Genomic DNA, 21,436 nt, shown 5'->3' on the forward strand with positions numbered 1-21,436 from the left:
TATGTTATGGTAATTGGTGGAGTTAAAATTACACTGACCTACATATAATAGCTGGAACAGTTTCTCTCTGTACACTCAACTTCTGTAGCTGCTAATTATGAAAAATCTGTGGGTAGAGACCAATTCTCAGAAATCAAGCAGGTTAAAATTATTTCACCTAGAAATGTCACTGATGAACTGGCCTTCTCTTTTTAGAACACACAATAGTACAAAATATATTATGATGGCTTATGTTAGACTGTGTAAAGAATAAAAAATGCAAAACCAAAAGAATAAAAATCAGTAACTTTAAAAAATGGACATGTGTGTGTGTGTATATATATATATGCACGATATATATACATATAGAATCTAACTTTAATGTCAAACAGGCTGTTCAATAAATGCTTGCAAGCAAAATAATAAGAATAAGAATGCTGAAGACGTTAATTTCTGGAGGGGGGGGGAAGGGTTTGTTACCTAGGTTGACCGTTAGTTTAACTCGTCCTGCATCCAGCTCTAAACGAAGTGTATCTGCAGATTCCCTAGAAGTAGTTGCCATTAAAATGCCATAAGCTCGCTGAGACCTGAACCGTAAGGACACATCTTCTGCCTCTGTATGCATCACAACAGGGAGCTGTATCTTCATAAACATACTTCCATCATAGCTTAAAACTGTTGCCTCTGGAAATGGACAAAAAAACTGCTAATTACAAAATAAATAGTTATACTGTATTTATTGAAACTGTTAACAGAAAAGCCAACACATGTATATAGCCAAAAGATCCAACACCATCATGTTGAAAAATGGTATAACAATCATTGTTGGCATACATAAGCAAAGTTGATTTGAAATCGCAAATCTCAAAGGTTTGGGGACAAGCAATGCAACTTTGAGACTTATTTTAATTAACTCAATTGCTATACAATACTTTTTAAGGCCCAATGCGATAAAACCTTATACATGTGCAGGACTTTATGCACATGTGCATAAAATCACATATGCAAGAGCTTGCAAGATTGAGGCCTAATTGTGTAAACTTAGGTCAAAGCTATCCAGGTAACTAGTACACTCCCATCTTGAAAACTCACCTCTGAGTCATCTACTTTGATCATTCCCTGAGGGCTTTTTCTGTTTAAACCAGTAAGGTTCTTATTACCGCGAATATGGTTATTACCAAGTTATCAAAAAGAACCCTTAAGGCAGTGGTTTTCAAACTTTTTTTTTCTGGCGACCCAGTTGAAGAAAATTGTTGATGCAGATGCTGGAGATGAGGGGTTTGGATGTGGGAGGGGCTCAGGGCTGGGGAAGAGGGTTGGGGTGCAGAAAGGGGTCAGGGCTCTGGGCTGGGGGTGCAGACTTTGGGATGGGGCCGGGGATAAGGGGTTTGGGGTGCAGGAGGGGGCTCGGTTTGGCGGGGACCCAGGCCTGGGGCAAGGGGTTGGGGTGCGGGAAGAGGTCAGGGCTCTGGGCTGGGGGTGCAGGATCTGGGGTGGGGCCAGGGATGAGGGGTTTGGGCTGGAAGGGGCTCTGGGTTTGGGGGGGGGTAAGGGCTGGGGCAGGGGGTTGGGGCACATGGTTGGGGGTGCAGGCTTACCTCAGGAAGCTCCCAGTCAGCGGCACAGCGGAGGTGCTAAGGCAGGCTTCCTGTCTGTCCTGGCACCGCAGACCATGCTGCGCCTGGAAGCGGCCAGCAGCAGATCCGGCTCTTAGGCAGAGGCACGCAAGTGGCTCCACATGGCTCTCGCCCACAGGCACCGTTCCCCCCAGCTCCCATTGGCTGGTTCCCAGGCAATGAGAGTGCTGAGTTAGTGCTCGGGGCGGGGGCAGCACGTGGAACCCCTTGGCCCTCCCGCCTAGGAACTAGACCTGCTGCTGGCCACTTCTGGGGTTCAGCACGATGTCAGAACAGGTAGGGACTAGCCTGCCTTAGCCGGGCACCACTGCCAATGGGACTTTTAATGGCACGGTCAGCAATGCTGACCAGAGCCACCGCAACCCAGTGCCTGATATTCCATGACCCAGTACTGGGTCGCGACCCGCAGTTTGAAAACCACTGCCTTAAGGTATTAAAGTGAAATGTGTCATGATTCCTCTTGTGGTCTGCATGAGGAGAAAATCATCTCACATCCATGATGACTGTAGAATGATGGAATCACAATGATATTTATGAACACTGAGACAGCCTCAAAAAAAGGATTAAAATTGGATCTGATATTTTGGGAGTAAGAAAAAAATCACAGTCCAACACTACAAATAACTGTCAGTTTCAAATACCACAGAGAATTCCCTTCTTGGGAGGATTTGTGGTATGGCACAATGGCTGTAAGACCAATGAGCAATTGGTCAGTTTTAGTTTTCCAGCATGTGGGAAACATACCAAGAAGTGTGTCATATATATAAGGGATTTTCATCATGTTTTTTGTGTGTGTGTTTTGTGGTGAGGCACAATAATTTACAGCAGTGGTGAGCACCCTGCGGCCTGTCAGGGTAATCTGCTGATGGGCAGCCAGACAGTTTGTTTACATTTGCACAGCCACTAGCAGCTCCCAGTGGCCGCAGTTCTCCAGGCCGCCACTTCCTGAAGTTCCCATTGGCTGGGAATGGCAAACTGCGACCACAGTGAGCTGCGAGCGGCCGTGCAAATGTAAACAAACTGTATGGCAGCCCGCCAGCTGATTACCCTGATGGGCTGCAGGCTGCAGGTTGCCCACCACTGGTTTACAGGAAGTGATTACTGATTATGTTTCTGAGACTCTTTATGATGTGCATGTGGAGGATGAATGGTCTGTGGAAATGGTCCATAAACCTAGCCAAATTATCTGATGCTGGAACCAAATACTCCCCCAATCCGAATGGGCCAGTAGGACCATGGACAATGAAGTGTCACAGCAAAGAAATGGTGGGACACACCAAGGGCCTGATCCAAAGGCTGAGGGAGTCAACTGAAATATAAGAAGGTACGAACAGCCATACTGGGTCAGACCGAAGGTCCATCTAGCCCAGTATCCTGTCTTCCGATAGTGGCCAATGCCAGGCTCTTCAGAGGGAATGAACAGAACAGCCAGTCATCAAGTGATCCATCCCTGTCGCCCATTCCCAGCTTCTGACAAATAGAGGCTAGGGACACCACCCCTGACCATCCTGGCTAATAGCCATTGGTGGTCCTATCCTCCATGAACTTATCTAGCTCTTTTTTGAACCCTGTTATAATCTTGGCGTTCACAACATCCTCTGGCAAAGAGTTCCACAGGTTCACTGTGCATTGTGTGAAGAAATACTTTCTTTTGTTTGTTTTAAACCTGCTGCCTATTAATTTAATTTGGTGATTAATTTAATGTTATGAGAAGGAGTAAATAACACTTCCTTATTTACTTTCTCCACACCAGTCATGATTTGATAGATCTCTATTATATCCTCCCTTAGTTGTCTCTTTTACAAGCTGAAAAGTCCCAGCTGTTCCATACCCCTAGTAATTTTGTTGCCCTTTTCTCTACCTTTTCCAGTTCCAATATATCTTTTTTGAGATGGGGTTATCATATCTGCATGCTGTATTCAAGATGAGAGCATGCCATGGATTTATACTGAAGCAATATGATATTTTCTGTCTTATTATCTATCCCTTTCCTAATGATTGCCAACATTCTGTTTGCTTTTTTGACTGCCGCTGCACACTGAGTGGATGTTTTTTTGGAGAACTATCCACAATGATTCCAAGATCTCTTTCTTGAGTGAAAACAGCTAATTTAGACCCCATCATTTTATAAGTATAGTTGGGATTATGCTTTCCAGTGTGCATTACTTTGCATTTATCAACATTAATTTTCATCTGCCCTTTTTGTTGCCCAGTCACCCAGTTTTGTGAGATCCTTTTTTAACTCTTCGCAGTCTGCTTTGGACTTAACTATCTTGAGTAGTTTGGTATTATCTGCAAATTTTGCCACCTCATTGTTTACCCCTTTTTCCAAATCATTTATGAATATGTTGAACAGTATTGGTCCCAGTACAGACCCCTGGGGGACACACTATTTACCTCTCTCCAGTCTGAAAACTACCTATTCCTACCCTTTGTTTCCTATCTTTTAATCAGATACAGATCCACGCGAGGACCTTTGCTCTTATCCCATGACAGCTTACTTGGCTTAAGAGCCTTCAGTGGGAGACCTTGTCAAAGGCTTTCTAAACACCTAAGTACACAATATCCACTCAATCACCCTTGTCCACATGCTTGTTGACCCCCTCAAAGAATTCTAGTAGATTGGTGAGGCATGATTTCCCTTTACAAAAGCCATGTTGACTCTTTCCCAACAAATCATGTCCATCTATGTGTCTGATAATTCTGTTCTTTACTATAGTTTCAACCAGTTTGCCCAGTACTAAATTTAAGCTTACGGGCCTGTAATTGCAGGTATTCCCTCTGGAGCCTTTTAAAAAAATGGTGTTACATTAGCTATCCCCCAGTCATCTGGTACAGAATCTGATTTAAATGATAGGTTACATATCACAGTTCGTTGTTCTGCAATTTCACTTGTGAGTTCCTTCAGAATTCTTGGGTGAATACCATCTGATCCTGGTGACTTATTAGTTTTTAATTTATCAATTTCTTTCAAAGCCTCCTCTAATGACACCTCAATCTGGGATAGTTCCTCAGATAGTTCCTGCATCCGACGAAGTGGGTATTCACCCACAAAAGCTCATGCTCCAAAACGTCTGTTAGTCTATAAGGTGCCACAGGACTCTTTGCTGCTTTTACAGATCCAGACTAATATGGCTACCCCTCTGATACCTTCCTCAGATTTGTCACCTAAAAAGAATGGCTCAGGATTGGGAATCCCCCACATATCCGCAGTCATGAAGACTGATGCAAAGAATTCATTTAGTTTCTCTACAGTGGCATTATTGTCCTTGAGTGCTCCTTTAGCATCTCAGTCATGCAGTGGCCCCACTGGTTGTTTAGTAGGCTTCCTGCGTCTGATGTACTCTATAAAAAATTTTTTGCTATTACTTTTTGAATCTTTGACTACCTGTTCTTTAAATTTTTTTTGGCTTTCCTAATTATATTTTTACACTTCACTTCATTTTTACACTTCCCAGTGTTTATGCTCCTTTCTATTTTCCTCACTGGGATTTAACTTCCATTTTTTAAAGGATGCCTTTTTGCCTCTCACTGCTTCCTTTACTTTGTTGTTTAGCCATGGCGGCACATTTTTGGTCTTCTTACTATGTTTTTTTTAATTTGGGGTATACATTTAAATTGAGCCTTTATTATGGAGTCTTTGAAAAGTGTCTATGCAGCTTGCAGGGTTTTCCCTTTTGGTGCTGTACCTTTTAATTTCTGCTTAACTAACTTCTTTATTTCTGTGTAGTTCCCTGTCTTAAATTAAATGCTGTCATGGTGGGCTGCTGTGGTGTTGTCCCCCACCTGCACACAGGGATGTTAAATTTAATTATATTATGGTCACTATTACCAAGCGGTTCAGGTATATTCACCTCTTGAACCAGCTCCTATGCTCCATTTAGGACTAAATCAAGAATTGCATCTCCTCTTGTGGGTTCCAGGACTAGCTGCTCCAAGAAGCAGTTATTTAAGGTGTCAAGAAACTTTATCTCTCCATCCCATCCTGAGGTGACATGTCCCCTGTCAATATGGGGATAGTTGAAATCCCCATTATTGAATTTTTTATTTTTATAGCCTCTCTAATCTCCCTGAGCATTTCACAGTCACTATCACCATCCTGGTCAGTAGTATAGGCCTACTGATATATTGTTATTATTAGAGCATGGAATTACTACCCATAGAGATTCTATAGTACAGTTTGGTTCATTTAAGATTTTTACTTCATTTGCCTCTACGCTTTCTTTCACATATAGTGCCAGTCCCCGACCAGTACAACCTGCTCTGTCCTTCTGATATATTTTGTACCCCGGAATTACTGTGTCCCATTGATTATCCTCATTCCACCAAGTTTCTGTGATGCCTATTATAACAATATTCTCATTTAATATGAGGCACTCTAGTTCACCCATCTTATTATTTAGACTTCTTGCATTCATATATAAGCACTTAAAAATTGTCACTTTTTAGCTATCTGCCATTATGTGATGTAATTGAATGGTACTCTTTTTCATTTGACTGTGTCTCATCAGATCTTAGCCATATTTTATCATCTTCCATCCTCTCTGCCTTAGTAGGACATAGAGAATCTCCATTAATAGATTTTACCCTAAGGGATGTCTCTGTCCGAACCACATGCTCTGCTGCACCTGTTGGCTTTCCCCCAAACCTTAGTTTAAAAATTGCTCTACAACTTTTTAAATTTTAAATGCCAGCAGTCTGGTTTCATTCTGGTTTAGATGGAGCCCATCCTTCCTGTATAGGCTGCCCCTTTCCCAAAAGGTTCCCCAGGTCCTAAATCCCTCCTCCCTACATTGGCTTCGGTGGAACCTGGAATCATAGGTCAGGAGATGACTAAACGAAGGAAATTATTACCCAGCCTATTGCATGTGCTGAAGTATTTTACAAGGAAATCTGGATAACTACTGTGGATTGTTTAAATGCCCCTAGTTTAGAAGAGGTCTTTAACATTTTTTGAGATACCGTATATACTCGATCATAAGCTGGTTCGTTTATAAGCCAACCCCCTCAAGATGGATAAGTAAAAATGGAAAATTTTTATGACTCATTCATAAGCCAACCCTATAATTCAGGGGTCAGCAAACTTTGGCTCTCAGGCCATGAGGATAAGCCACTGGTGGGCCGAGATAGTTTGTTTACCTTGAGCGTCCGCAGGCACGGAGGTAAACCTAAGTAAACAAAGTGTCCTGGCGTGCCAGCTGCTTACCCTGATGGGCCGGGACAGCAACTGGTGGGGAAATTTGGGGGGGAGGAGAAGCTGGGGTTCAAGGGGGTAACCCCTGTGACCACCCCCAATATGACCCCATCCCCTAGCCCGGGACCCCCCACACTCACCCCATCCCACCTCTTCCCATCTTAGCTGGGGAGGGCCAGTGGAGAATGTCTGTGGCCTGGCTGGAGCTGCTCCAGCAGGCTGGGCAGCGTGGACGCAGCCTGCTCTGGTGGGCCAGACTGGGCGGCACGGCCGCAGCATGTTCCAGCGGGCTGGGCCAGGCGGCACGGCCGCAGCGTGCTCTGGCGCCCGGGCAGCACGGCCACAGCCTACTCTAGGGGGCAGAGTCGAGTGGCAAGGCTGCAGCCTGCCAGCTCCAAAGCTGCAGCTGCTTCGGAGGCTAGGGGGAGAGCAGCGTGGCCAGAAGCGGAGAGACTCTGGCCCTGCCTCTTCCCTTCTGGCTCTGCTGCCTCTTCTTGCTCCCTCTGTTGCGGGGAGGGGTTGTGTCCCACCTCTCCCTCTCTATACCTGTTCATAAGTCGACCCCCCTTCTCTGGTGCTTCACTTTTTTACTAAAGAAATTCGGCTTATGAATGAGTATATATGGTAATTTCAAGCAGAAGAGACTGACTAGAAAGTGCTGGATGTTGAGGACTGCGTGGAAAGTGGCTGATGGCATTGGTCCTCTGGTAACTTCTTTAGCAGTAGAAAGCAGTAAGTGAGAGAACCTCACACTGTCACAAAGATGTCAGCTCTTTGCCAGATGGCAATTAAAATGGATTTCTGGCTTAGAGTGGTGAGAGCAGACTGCACTGTATAGATTGTGGAAGCAGCCAGAAGTGTCAAGCAAAGTTTGCTCTTGTTTGCCACATCGATTAATTTAAAGGAAGGAGACAATCTAAATCCACGGGCAAGATGACCATGAAAGGACTTCTCACATACAAGTTCCAGTTTGGGATTCAAAATGTGCACCTTTTTTCTGCCAGCAGACTTTTTCAGTCTATTTCAATGGTCAGAATGTCCTGTTACCAGTGGATTTCATTATCCAGCTGGAGAGGATAGATGGTTCTGTGGCTAAGGCCCTAGACTGTGAATCAGGAGAGCTTTGTTCTATTGCTGGCTCTACCACAGGCTTTACTGAGCAAATAAAGCTACTTATTCTTTCTATGTTTTAGTTTCTTCATCTGCAAAATGGAGATAATTATTCCTTATATCACCAGTGTTATGAACCTAAATGGATTAGTATTTGCCAGGAACTTGGATGCTACAGTGAGTACCATAGAAAATACCATAAGAAAAACCAAATGGTGGTAAGGTTGTTGGTTTACTTAACATAAATTTTAAAACTTTTCAAGGGCCCCCCTTTGCAATCACTAGAGAAATAAACTGTCTCTACATTTTCCAGGCATTATCCAATGTAAAGGTAGGTCACTATAACAAAGTTTGAAGGCATATAAACCCTCCAAAGTCAGACTGGAGTTGTGTGGCGGGTGGGTTACATTATTTTAAATTCGTTTCCAACCACTAAACCCTCACCAGTAAAATTATTTGTGGAAATCACCCAGACACTGGAAGAACAGACTGCTAATATTATCATTAAGGCTTTAGAAATTGCAAGTCTGGGGGATTTTATCAGTTCTATATTTGCAGGAAAAAACAGCCTTGGGAAGGAGGAGAAGGGGGTTTCTGCCCTTCTTAAATCAAAAATCTTTCAGAATAGACAGATAAAGGAATTATTGCTCATGGTTCTGATGAGAAATTTCATTGTCAAAGCAGACCTCAGTGAGATATTTTTGGGCATCCCATTTAATTCCAATTTTTTGAAGTTCCTCTGGCTCAGTTGGAAGGGGCAGTTTTACAAATGACAAGTCATGGTATCTGGTATGTGTAGGACCTTTATCATGGTCAAAAAGGTTTTGGTACAGTTACTGAAAATCTGGAATAAGATTTTGTAATTGGCATGTTAGTTAAGAGGAGTTTAGAGAGATTTTCAATATTCAATAAATGCAGATATACTAAAAGCAGTGGGGGTATGACAAACTGAGCAAAATATTTTCTTGTCCCCATATCAGAATAGATATTTTAGGGCTCATTGTAGATTCCCTAAAATAATCCCTGGAGATTGGGTAGCAAGAAAAGGATAGCATGACAGTCGTGGCCTAGTTGTGTAATTGGTATGTCTTTATTGTTTACCCTGAGATACTCTGGGATACTCTGCATTTGGGGGATTACTGAGATGTTAGCTGGGGGTCAGAAAGATAAAAAAGAGTGTGAACAGGTATTGATTTCTTCAACAATGGCCTTCCAGGATTTACTGTCATGATGAGCAGTTGTCAGTCCTTTTTTGCATAACCACACCAGTTATTTTGGAAAGAGATGTTCCAAAAACCCGTCTGAGAAGCCTGAGTTGACACCAAATGACAAAAGGCCTTTGGACAATAACTCAGAAATCCATTCAAGCTCTAAATTGTTGGTCAAACTGGCATGGGTATCACAATCAAGTGCTGATGGACTACACAGAAATGCCCTAAACAAATGACAAATTTGGGGAGAGAAAGGAGGATTTGTTCAGTGTGGTGACAACAAGAATTACACCAGTGCAAGAACTGGAAATCAATATCATCACGCATTCCGGAAATGGAAAATATGATAGAGGTGCATTGGGAATCTATTTCCAGCTCTGCCACTGGCCTGCAGGTGACCTTAAGCAAGTCACTTCAGTTCTCTGTGCTTCCGTTTCTCCACCTGTAAAATGAAGCTAATGATACTGACCTCTTATGTAAAATGCTTTGAGAACTACTGATGAAAAAGTGCTGTATCAAAGCTAGCTGTTATTTATCCAAGAGAAGAGTCTGTGGGAAGAGTCACTGTTAACAAGAAATATTTTTCTATGGCTGTTACATGCAGAGCACTACAGTACCCGCTGCCTCAGTCATCACAGAAAGATATTCTTCTCCAGGTTCCAGAATAAGAGAGCTGCAGGGAAAGGGGTCTCTTTTAAATTTGGTGGCAGATCCAGGAGTATCTCTATCATTCCCACCCACTCACTCCTTCTCAAATCTTCAAGCAGTATTAGCAAAGAGGTACCAGAAGAGAAAATTAATGTGTTCTTCTTGATTTTTCTTCACTGTCTTCCAGGGCCATGATTTCTGGTGATTCTGTGGTGTCTACAGAATTGTTAATAATCCTGATGAAGTTAGAGTGAGTAATGTTTCAGGGTCTGATTCAAGGTTATTGTGCAGTAAAAAATTATCTGATGATAACTTCTTTACTGTTACTATTGACATTTTGCTCAATGGATAGATGGAACCCAGCAGCAGGTCATAAAATGAAATTTACAGGGATTTTGTTTTGTAGGACATTGCAAAATGTAAAAATATCCTTTTGGAAATTAGCACTCAGAGATTTTCCGACTCCTATGGTATAACAGGTGAAAAGTGGATCTGTTTTTCTTCCTATTAGTAATATTAGGGAAACTAAAGTATTATGGGAAGCAGTCATGGGAAGAATAGTGAACCCTAAAGATTATTCTTTGGCAGAAACTGAAAGCTTATTGATCTCAAATTCTTTTATTGATATTTTTGAGAAAGGGAGCCCTTATCATCACATTTTCCCACACACAGCAAATGGTCTTCTAACCTCTGAGTCTAGGGGGGCCAAAGTTGACCTCTTTGGCAGTGTTCTGTTTATCTCTCAGAGTGGCAGTTTGCAGTTGTGGCAGCTTGTGGGATGGCTTAAGCCCAAAGGGCCACAAATGACTGCTATCAAGCAGATGTAAATCTCAGACTTTTAATAATACTTACCTTACTAGTCAGAGTGGGGTTTGAATCTTGCTGAGCAGGGTATGAAGTTTCTTTCCCATATCCGGCATTACTGGGTGTGGTGACAGCCTGAGTGGAGGAGGTTGATTTTTTCCTCTACTCCCATCTCCTTTTTTTAAGGCTCCTGGTGCATCTTGGAATGTTGTGCCCCTACTTCTACTTCCCTCTGCCCTGACTGGCTAGTAAGCTACAGCTGGGTTGTGGATGGCCTTTGCACCACTAAAGGGAGTTCTATTTTCTCTCATCCCAGGATGGCAATTTTCTTCTGCATCCTTGCTGTCATGCCTTCCTGCCTAATCATACTCTTATGTTAAAATAAGTTTATACAGGATATTCTGGAAAGCTTTGGTCAATCTTTTTTTAGGTTAGGAAAGCATTTTCCTCCATAATGTAAGAGTGGCTCATGGAGCATGAGGTTTTGCACTCTCTCTCTCTCTCTCTCTCTCTCTCTCTCTCTCTTTAATTTCCTCTCAGCAACCAGGAGATTCTGGTTTCCTTCCTTGCAACTTTTACAAGCATCCACTACGGATTGTTGATGTAGCAAGATGATAGCCTGAATAAATGGAGGAAGCTTGGGGTAGAGTGGTTATGCAGGGCTGGGTATGAGTCTCAAAGGACTACTGTGGATTAAAGCTCTCATCATCTGTGCCCATAACCCTCACATGAGTATGGGGCTGTGTGCATGATGGTGACATAGATTGTTGTTTTTTTTCCTGTTCAGCTGCTCCAAAGAGGTTCATTAGATTAAATGCTACTAGAGCAGAAGTTTAAGCTCAAAATGGCTGTGATAAATGTTGAATAATATGCTACTTGTCAAGAGGAGGCACAGCCTCTAGGGCAGAGAATAACAGTTTTACTATCATTACAGTGCTGGAAGCAAAACAGGGAAAGGGCCTTTATTAAACAATACTGAAAGCCATTGATTCTAGCTGGTTTTTCTTTTTCTTTTTTATGGCAGCATCGAATCTCAGGTACAGGGAAGAATTATCCAACACAAGTGAGATGTTAATCCTTGCTTGGGAAAAACTGATGAAATGAAACATTTCTTGGATGAATTTATGAACTGATAACTTTGCTTAAAGAAATATTTCCCTTCCATGCTCAAAAAATGTAAGTCTTATCTTTATATACATACTTGTTGAAATTCTCAGGGCCTGATTCTGTTTTTATTTGAAATAGTGTCATCTAGATTACCTTCAGTGAAGTCAATGGAGTTAAACAGATGTAAAACAGGCTGTTAATGTTGATGTAGGCAGGGATTTTCTAAATTGTCTAAGGGAACAGAGATCCCAATTCCTATGGACTTTCCTGTGAGGCTTCTCCTAGCCCCCTTTTGAAAAACCCTGCCACATTTTTTGTTATTCTCTCATTTGTTTATTTCAAAAAGGAGACAAACTCCTCAAAGGGCCAAAGGGATGTTCCTATTCTTCAGTGTATACCTTGAGCAATTTAGACATAAAGTTCAACCCAAAGGACTAGAAGTAAGGACTAAAATTTACAATAAAAATGTTTTCCAATTAAAATTGAAGACTTAAATCTGTCAAGTGAACAGAAAATGAGCACACACCTCTCTCTTCTATTTTCTTCCCTTCCTGTCTTGTTCTCAATGCATCTGCTTCCTCCTCTTATTGAGGAATGCTTAGCCCTCCATTGCACAGTAAGTGACTTCTTACTTTCCTCTGAAACTATATGTACTACATTATTTACTCCAATATTTCCTACTCCCTCCCACCTTTCCTCCATCCCCCCAATCATTCTCCATGCCACCTCTCTTTGACGCAGTAGTAGCCATCTCCTTTTTTAAATTTTAGACTTGCATCACTGATCGGGAATTATTTATTTATTAATTCTATTCCAGTGACAACTAGAAGCTCCAGTCACAGACCAGACCCCACTGTGCTACATGCAGTACAAACAGAACAAAAAGGTGGTCCCTGCCCCAAAGAGCTTACAATTCTGGAACCAGCATTTAATTACCATTATTCATGTCAGAAAGAAGCTACTGGCACTGTAGTGACGCTAAGTGAAAGGAAAGCAAGGGGAGGAAAGAAGAAAAAATGTAGGGAGCCGTGAGAGGTGAGAGGGAATGGGACAAGAGCTTTAAAAATAAGTATCAGAGAAAAAAGAAAATGATTTATTCAATGTGAAGAGTGGGAGGTTTGGCTTGGCTTATACAGGAGCAACGAAGCTCATGTGAAGAGGAGGTGAAGGATGTGGATAGGATGAGAAGTTTGACTGAGAATAAGATTGCATTTTCAAGGCAGTAGCAGATCAGGACATTGGAATATGAAGACTGAAGTATACGGTATTGAAAAACAAAGGACCAGTTGTGGGCCAGTTTCAGTTATCCCATTCCTCACTTCGTAATTAGCTGTGATATGGTCCAGACATAACAGTATTTTAAATTGTTATAAACTCTTATACGGGGATTATGTTTTGTATTTCTGCCTATATCATGATTAATTTAAATATCCATGGCATGTAATAAAAGTTAAAATGATAGCCTAGGAAAAATGTGGAGGAGTCGAGTAAGGATATCTGAAAGGATTTCAAACACCTTTTTTGAGATACAGTTTAAAAGGATTTATACTCAATGAAACATTGAAGATGTTATCCTGAAAAGCCCAGTCTGTTTCATCAGGCTGCTTCAATTTTTTTTAAACTATTTTACTAACTAGTTCTGCTCCATAATTTATGTATTGAAGGTGTAATAATGGCTTCCTCACAAGTCACTTTAGCATGGTCTTTGCACCTGTCTCAGATAGGGTTCCACAATGTGGAGGTGGAAGAAGTGTTTTCCAACACTGACATTTTGTGGGAAAGATGATGCATCATCCCCCTTGCATCCCTTCCCTCCCGGCTGGATGATTTTTTTATATGAAACTTTTTCACACAAAAAATGCAGATTTGGGTAGTCCAAAATACTTTGTGAATTCTGTAAGAATTTAAGCAGGTTACATTTTGGTGACATTGCATGACCAGTGATAGTGCACTGGACTGGAACTCAGGGGACATGGGTAGTATATCTATCTTTACCATTGACCTGTTGTGTGGCCAAGTCAATTTACCTCTGTTTCCCCTTTACTTTTTTTTCCCTGTTTTCTATTTAAACTGTAAGCTCTTTGTGGCAGGGACTATATGTTTATAGAATGCCTAGGACAATGAAACCTGATTTTGGCTAAGCTCTATAGGTTACACTGTAACACAATAACATTACATTTTAATACCACAACAGAGAAAGTCATTAACAACTTACATATCTTTCCTTCATAGCAACTACATTCTTAAATCAGAGAATTTACGCTTAAGTACAAAAGAACAGAATTTGCCCCTTAATAGTGCTTATATCAGATCTGTAACTATTAGAGATCCAGATCATGGAGTAGTTCCAATGACTTCAATGTGTGTTTGCAAGTGTATTCATTATTTTATTTTTATTTTTCTACTTTTTTAAAATTTCTCCCAAAAATCTAAAACTTCACATAACCAGATAAAATAGCTTCATGTTTTGCAATAAGAAGTGACTTAGATTTAAAAAATACTACAGTCAACAGGAGACTTTGTGACATGACCCAATACATCAAAATGTGAAGGAAAGATCCGTGATATTGGATGTTAACACCCTTTTCTTCAAAAAGCAGCTTGGATGAAATAAAGCAAATAGTGGCAGACTTGAGGGGTCTCTGGGAGTACTTTCTAATAATTCTCAATCTATAAATAATTACTGGATAAAATATGGATGAAAACTGAAATTGTTACACTACAGTTAGGATAAATGTTTAACATGGGTAAGATTCTGCCACCTTCATACATGGCAAGTAGTACTTTACTCCGGTAGGATTATTTGAGGGGAATGTCCTCACGACACAACAAGAGTAGGGTGGGAGAATCTAGCCCCACAGGATTTAGCAGGGTGCAAAGGATGAAATTTGTAGTAATTAAATAGGTAGGAGATGAGGTTATTATAACAATAGGAAACACATGATTTTTCATATTGTCTTGCATTTGTTAGGAGTTTTTCTATTTTATTAAAAAATGTACAGAGACAATTGTACAGAGACAAATGTACAGAGGAAAAAATACACTCAAGTGTATTTCCCCTGTGGAAAGTTCATTTAATTTAACTCCTTGCACCTTTGTATGCCTGTCCTTTCTTCAATAAATTTGCTCTCATGCATTGTTCCTTGTTGTCCAGTCAAAAGTATGCACCTGTGAAAGGCTTTGCCAAGAGGTAGTCACATATTGTGATCCATGATGAAAATCAGAGACACAGCCAAATTATATTGCTATGACATCTGTCACTCCATCTGCTTTAGTTTCCATAAACAACTAAACCAATCCATAGATTATACTGATGTTTTTACTTTATGTATAACCAATAATTTGTTACAGTAGGAAGATAAGCACATACAACCCAATTTCTGCACACACACACACAAAAAACTATTAACTTTAAATAGGCTGGAATGAGCATAAAATGGTTTTTGTGTCTTATGGCTTTTCCTTAGTTACTAGTCTGATCAGATTATAGACTCACCCCCTATTCATAGAATCATAGAAATATGGGCCCGGAAGGAACCTTGTGAAATCCAGCACCTGACACTGAGGCCTGGTCTACACTGGGGGTGGGGGGGTCGAACTAAGGTACGCGACTTCAGCTACGTGAATAGCGTAGCTGAAGTCGAACTACCTTAGTTCGACTGACTTACCTGTCCTGACGCCGCGGGATCGAAGTCCGCGGCTCCCCCGTCGACTCCGCCGCCGCCGTTCGCGGTGGTGGAGTTCTGGAGTCGACAGGAGTGCGTCCGGAGTTCAAACTATCGCGTCTAGATTAACTCCAAGAAGTCAAACTCTCCGCGTCGACCCGGCGGGTAAGTATGGACCTACCCTGAGGCGGGGCCGAGTATATCTAGACTATCCCAAACATATGTTTGTCTAAGCTTTTCTTAACCTCCAAAGACAGGGATTCCACAACCTCACTTGGAAACCTATTCAGTGCTTAACTATCCTTATAGTTAGAAAGTATTTCCTAATATCTAACCTATATCCCTCTTGCTGCAGATTAAATTGATTACTTCTTGTCCCACCTATAGTGGACATGGAGAGCAATTGATCACAGTCCTCTTTATAACAGCCACAAACATATTTGAAGACTTACCAGGGTATCCATCCACCTTCCTTTCTCAAGACTAAAAAATTCCAGTTTTTTTTTTATTTTACCTGTCCAAATAGGTCAGGGTTTTTTAAACCTTTTAATATTTTTTGTTGGTGAGAGTCCATAGGATAGCAATTTGTTCTCGTCTTTCCTAAAGTGTGGCACCCAGAACTGGACATAGTACTCCAGCCAAGGTCTCACCAGTGATGAGCAGAGCGGGACAATTACCTCCTGTGTCTTACAAACAATATGCCAATTAATGCACCCCAGAATGCTATTTGCCTCTTTCACGACTGCATTGTATTGTTGGCTCTAATTACATTTGTGATCCACTTTAATCTCCACATCCTTTTCTTCACTACTACCACCTAGCCAGTTATACATATTGTTGTATTTGTGCATTTGATTTCTCCTTCTTAAGTGCAGTATTTGGAACTTGTTTTTATTTAATTTCATCTTGTTGATTTCAGACTAAGTCTCCAATTTGTCAAGGTTATTTTGAATTCTAATCCTGTCCTCCAAAGTGTTTGCAACTTCTCTCTTCTTGGTGTCATCCACAAACTTTATAAGCATACTCTCCACCTCATTATCCAAGTCATGAATGAAAATATTGAATATCATTGGACCCAGGACAGACCCAGGCAGGAGCCCAATAGATACATCCTCCCAATTTTACAAAAAATAATTGATAATTATTCTTTGAGTACAGTCTTTCAACCAGTTATGCACCCACTTTACAGTGATTTCATCTAAACCAAATTTCCCTACTTTGCATATGAGAATTATGTGGCACAGTATCAAAAGCCTCACATCTACAGCTTTCACCGATCCAATTAGCCACTAACCCTGTCAAAGAAGGAAATTAGGTTGGTTTGGCATGATTTGTTCTTGTCAAATCCATGTTGGCTATTACTTATTATCTTACTAGCCTCTAGGTGCTTACAAATTGTTTAATAATTTGTTCCAGTATTTTTCCAGATATCAGAGTTAGGCTGACTGGTCTATATTTCCCCCCTTTTTTAAAGATACATACTCTGTTTGCCCTTCTCCAGTCCTCTGGGACCTCATATGTCCTCCATGAGTTCTCAAAGATAACTGCTCACAGTTCTGAGATTGCTTCAGCTAGTTCCTTATGTACCCTAGGATGAATTTAATCAGGCCCTGCTTACCTGAATACATTTAATTTATCTGATGCCTGCTCTACATGTAAAACTTATGGTGACCTAGCTACATCACTTACAGGTGTGAAAAATTTTATGCCCTGTGTGCTGTAGATAGGTCAATCTAATATCCACTGTAGATTCTGCTAGGTCGATGGATGAATTCTTCCACCAACCTAGCTACTGTTTCAAGGGAATGGATTTACTATAGTGATGGAAAATCCCCTTCTGTGGCTGTAGTAGGTCTACAGTATAGCACTGCTGCAGCATAGCAGATGTCCTGCTAAGGTAAAGGTAATAATTGGAGATATACCAATCTCCTAGAACTGGAAGGGACCTTGAAAGGTCATCAAGTCCAGCCCCCTGCCTTCACTAGCAGGACCAATTTTTGCCCCAGATCCCTAAGTGGCCCCCTCAAGGATTGAACTCACAACCCTGGGTTTAGCAGGCCAATGCTCAAACCACTGAGCTATCCCTCCCCCTACACTTGTAGTGTAGACCTACCATAAATATTAATTTATAATATTTTGTATTGTACAGTATTGATACATATAATAAGGATAAATTATTTATTTGATTATTAAGGCAAAGAAAGCTTCATGGCACATAAATGTTAGTGTCATAAAATGTAAATATATGCCATGTTTGCTGTAGATATCCTAATTTCCTAACACTTAATTACAAAGCCCAGTTGTTTAACCTCAAATATTTTATTCTAACATGGTTTCCCACTTTGTAAGGTTCTATTGTTTGTGGAGGTGAACATGTTCTTATTTTACTTCAATTACTTAAAACAATTATAATTGTGTTATTTATATCACTAAATACAATAATGTATCAGTTATTCCACACCGGTAATAGTTATAACAATTTGTGTGGTAAAATGCCAACACACTGCTTTCAGAATCTCAAAAGCTGTAATCGTATTAATGCATGACCATTTGGGATACAAACATTACTGGAAGGAGAACTGCTTTCAGTGCAGTTTCCTCTGGATTGGGAAACCCAAGGGTAGGAAATGATCCTGCACTGACTGCACAAAGATTTCTTCTGGACAAGAGCCAGATATGATTGTGAGGAAGCTAGTAAGAATACCATATTACCATCACTCCCAGTAGGTGAAGTTATATGTGCAAGGAAATTAAGTCCTGAATTGGACAATGGCTAAAAATATACTAGGGGGAAAAATAACTGGAGATGAAAAGGATTCTGTGCGAGTTCTTGTGACCCATTAAATATGTTTAAGACAAATCCCTATGATGAAGTTTGCTATTAAATTCTCATTTGTAGATTTGCATATGTTAGTTGTCCCTGTCTCTAATGACTGAAATATGTAAATATTTCCTAGCTCCTCCTGATCTGGAAAGATGTAGGTACTATTTTTACTTCTCCATATGTAATAGCGTAATTTTGCCACAGGGTGGTACACCATGCATATTTAACTGAAGGTTTTTGTAATTCATCTGACAGTTTGGTTATGCCCTCTGCCAACTTCACTCCACCAGTAATAGAACAATCTGGAGAAATCAAAATAACTGGCCTCTAGCGAAAGGGGCTTGCATTTTTAAAAGTCTGGGACCTACTTTTAAATGCCAATAACCTGACTTCATTTACCACAAAAGCAATGGGACTTCCTCAAGATTATATCTAGACTTTCTTAAAAACAAACAAACAAACAAAAAACATTCATCAGTTTTATTTTTAAACAGTAAAATCTTTAGGTGACCACTTATCTAGCAAAATGAATTAAACTATACAGAAAAAACTTTAACTGACAGTCAATAAACTTGCAGATTAGGTTTCGGCTAGAAGGGAAGACTATATTATGAGTCAATTGTAATATAAGATTTCACAAAATAAGAGTTCTGGCATTTGAACATTTCTTGTTCAAACTGGAATACAAATACTAAATGAGATGTTTGTTCTGATAAACTGTTAGTTTCCCCACTTATCCTTAAAAATAAGGATGTCAAATTTCATTTCTCTCTTTTCTTTGAAATATATTAATAAAAGGTCTGGGTCTTTGCTTGTATTGTAATAAAATCACAGAAGAGAGAATATTAGACTACAAAAGTAAAGACTTCTTATAAAAAGAGAAACAGAAAAGCAGATTTAATATTCAGTTGCTAACATACAAATACTATTGTAAAAAATCATGGTTAATGTATTGCAGCTAAGATTTACGCAATGTGTGTGCAAAGCACTGAAAGTGTCTGTACAGATTCTGTTTGGTGTCAATTTAAAAATAAAAGCTCTATCTGTTTGATACAAAATATTAAAATGAGCTACTCAATGTTCCTTTTTTACTATAAAACTGTGTATTGCACACAGAAAAAATTGCCCATTAGTATAAGTTGTATATACATGACTCAATAAAACAGCATCAAATTCTTCTCAGTGTTATTACTGAAATATGCTACTTTTAAATATCACTGATATTCCACTGTGTTTGCAGATTATTAAGGTGTTAATCAAACTAATTAAAATAAAATAGAAATTATATCAGAAATAACCTATACTTGTAAGACCCAAATTTCTTTTCCTCCCCAATTTTTTTAAATTAAACTTGTATAGCTACTATCTGATTTTACACTCATCTTCACAGCTAAAGGTTATATTCATTAATTTTCAATATAAATTATTTTACTACTTATGATGAACAGTAATTTTATTCCCCGCAAAGAGTGAACCTAGATTCCAGGGGCCTGATTTTTTCTCATTTACATTCAAGAGGTGAAATCCTGGAATCACTGCAGCCAGTGAAAGTTTTGCCAAGGACGTCAATGAAGCCAGAATTTCACTCATGGAATTCAAGAATGTACAGTAGTTAGTGGGGTTATACCAGTGTACGTGTGTGGAGACTTCGTCCTCATTTCTGAGTCAGATTGTGGTGAATTCAGGTTTCACAGAGTCACATTTCAGTAAATTAATAATAAGAGAAAGTACTTTCTCATGTTGTCACAAAGCTCTTCACAGCTCAGCTTGTAAAATGACAAAAGCTGGGATTTTCAAAGTCACAAATAGCAGATAGGCACCTGACTCTTACTCATCATGAGTGGGAGTTAGGCACCTACCTGCCATTTGTGCCTTTGAAAATCTCCCCCAAACTCTTTCATATGGCCACTTGATTCAATTTAGTTTTCTGCCAATATAAAACCAGTGTGAAGAAGAGCAACAGACAATGAGGGTTATTTTTTAAAAAGGTTAACACAGTACTTGCCATTTTTAATCATTGTTAATTTCTACATTGTAGAGTGATGCACAATCTTTTGAAACCTACCTCTCTCACATGATCTGCCAAGGTAGCCTGTACCAGAACAATCACAGATATATCTGTTCCACCCATCCCTGCATACACCATTGTTTTTACAGGGGTTGCTCAGGCATGGTTTTGCAGTTTCTCTTGAGCATGAGGGTTTCACTCCAGCAGTGCTTTGAATTTCAGCCATTTGTCGAATATCCTTGCTTTGGCCATCAATAAACAAGTCTCTGATGCAGCCAACATATCCGTAATTGAGAAGTGCTGTCCACACCTCTGTTGGAAAGACCAGCCCTGCTTTATTTTCTGGCAAGCCCCCAAGATACAAGTCATCATCTAGGTCTAGGATTTCGCTTTCTCCTGGTGCAGTGTAAGGTGTACGTAATGTGTTCACAGAAATGGTACCTGGTAAGAAACAACAAAATGCAAGATTTTAAAGATATTAAAGAGAATTCTGGCAGCATTTATTCCCTGAGTCCCAAAATGCAGTATTTGCTTATTGCCAAATATCTCATGCGTGAAAGCCCTAGATAAATGTTGTATTTACACATTTTAAAATAATAAAATGACATATTATTTTGTATTAAAATATCTCTTAAACACTATCAGGAAATATGTGGTATACAAACATTTTCACAAAATACTGCATGAACTTGAATGTATGTAAACTAAAATCAATGTAAGGGATTTCAGGTAGATAAAATGTATTATTCAGTGCAAAAAAATCAAATATATTTCAGGGCGATCTTCAGAAATACCCTGTTGGTGCAACAGCAACTCTCTGCACTGCCCTCTAAGTGGCTCAAGATCCCGTGCTTGGGATTCTGCCTCTGAGGAGATAATGGCGGAGTCTTTGGGCTGGATCCAAAGCCCATCCAGATCATTGAAAAGACTCTGATTTGTTTCAATGAGCTTCGGATCAGACCCTTTGTCTGGGAGGGGAGGGGAAGTACTCTCATCGGCTGCCAGGCAGCCAATTATTAAAGAGATAGTGATATACACCCAGAGGGGAAAAAATCAATGCCTCTGACATTTGCATATAAATATGTGCTTGTTACAGGGAAAGAGGGAAGTGCGAGAGAAATCATGAAATCAGAAATATTTATTTATTTTTGCTTTCAGTTAAAAAACAAAAACAAGCCTGAAATTTTAGCTCTGCCATTTAGGCAAGAAGTCTCAAAAAAGCTTCAGATGTGTTGCTCAAAATGTTGGC

General features: G+C 40.1%; 1 protein-coding gene across 18 annotated transcripts in view; it reads right to left on the minus strand.

The window, feature by feature from the left end:
- Nucleotides 1-21,436, minus strand: part of NRXN1 (neurexin 1) — a 1,269,767-nt gene that overhangs the window by 669,510 nt on the left and 578,821 nt on the right. For all 18 annotated transcript variants that reach the window (XM_039529862.1, XM_039529854.1, XM_039529856.1 and 15 more), the window contains 2 exons: nt 20,245-20,628; nt 460-663 (listed from right to left, as the gene is read on the minus strand). In XM_039529862.1, the coding sequence (XP_039385796.1) occupies nt 460-663; nt 20,245-20,628 (588 nt within the window). The remainder of the gene's footprint in view (nt 1-459; nt 664-20,244; nt 20,629-21,436) is intronic.

This window comes from Mauremys reevesii, linkage group 3, assembly GCF_016161935.1.
Source record: "Mauremys reevesii isolate NIE-2019 linkage group 3, ASM1616193v1, whole genome shotgun sequence".
Classification (NCBI taxonomy): Eukaryota; Metazoa; Chordata; order Testudines; family Geoemydidae; genus Mauremys; species Mauremys reevesii.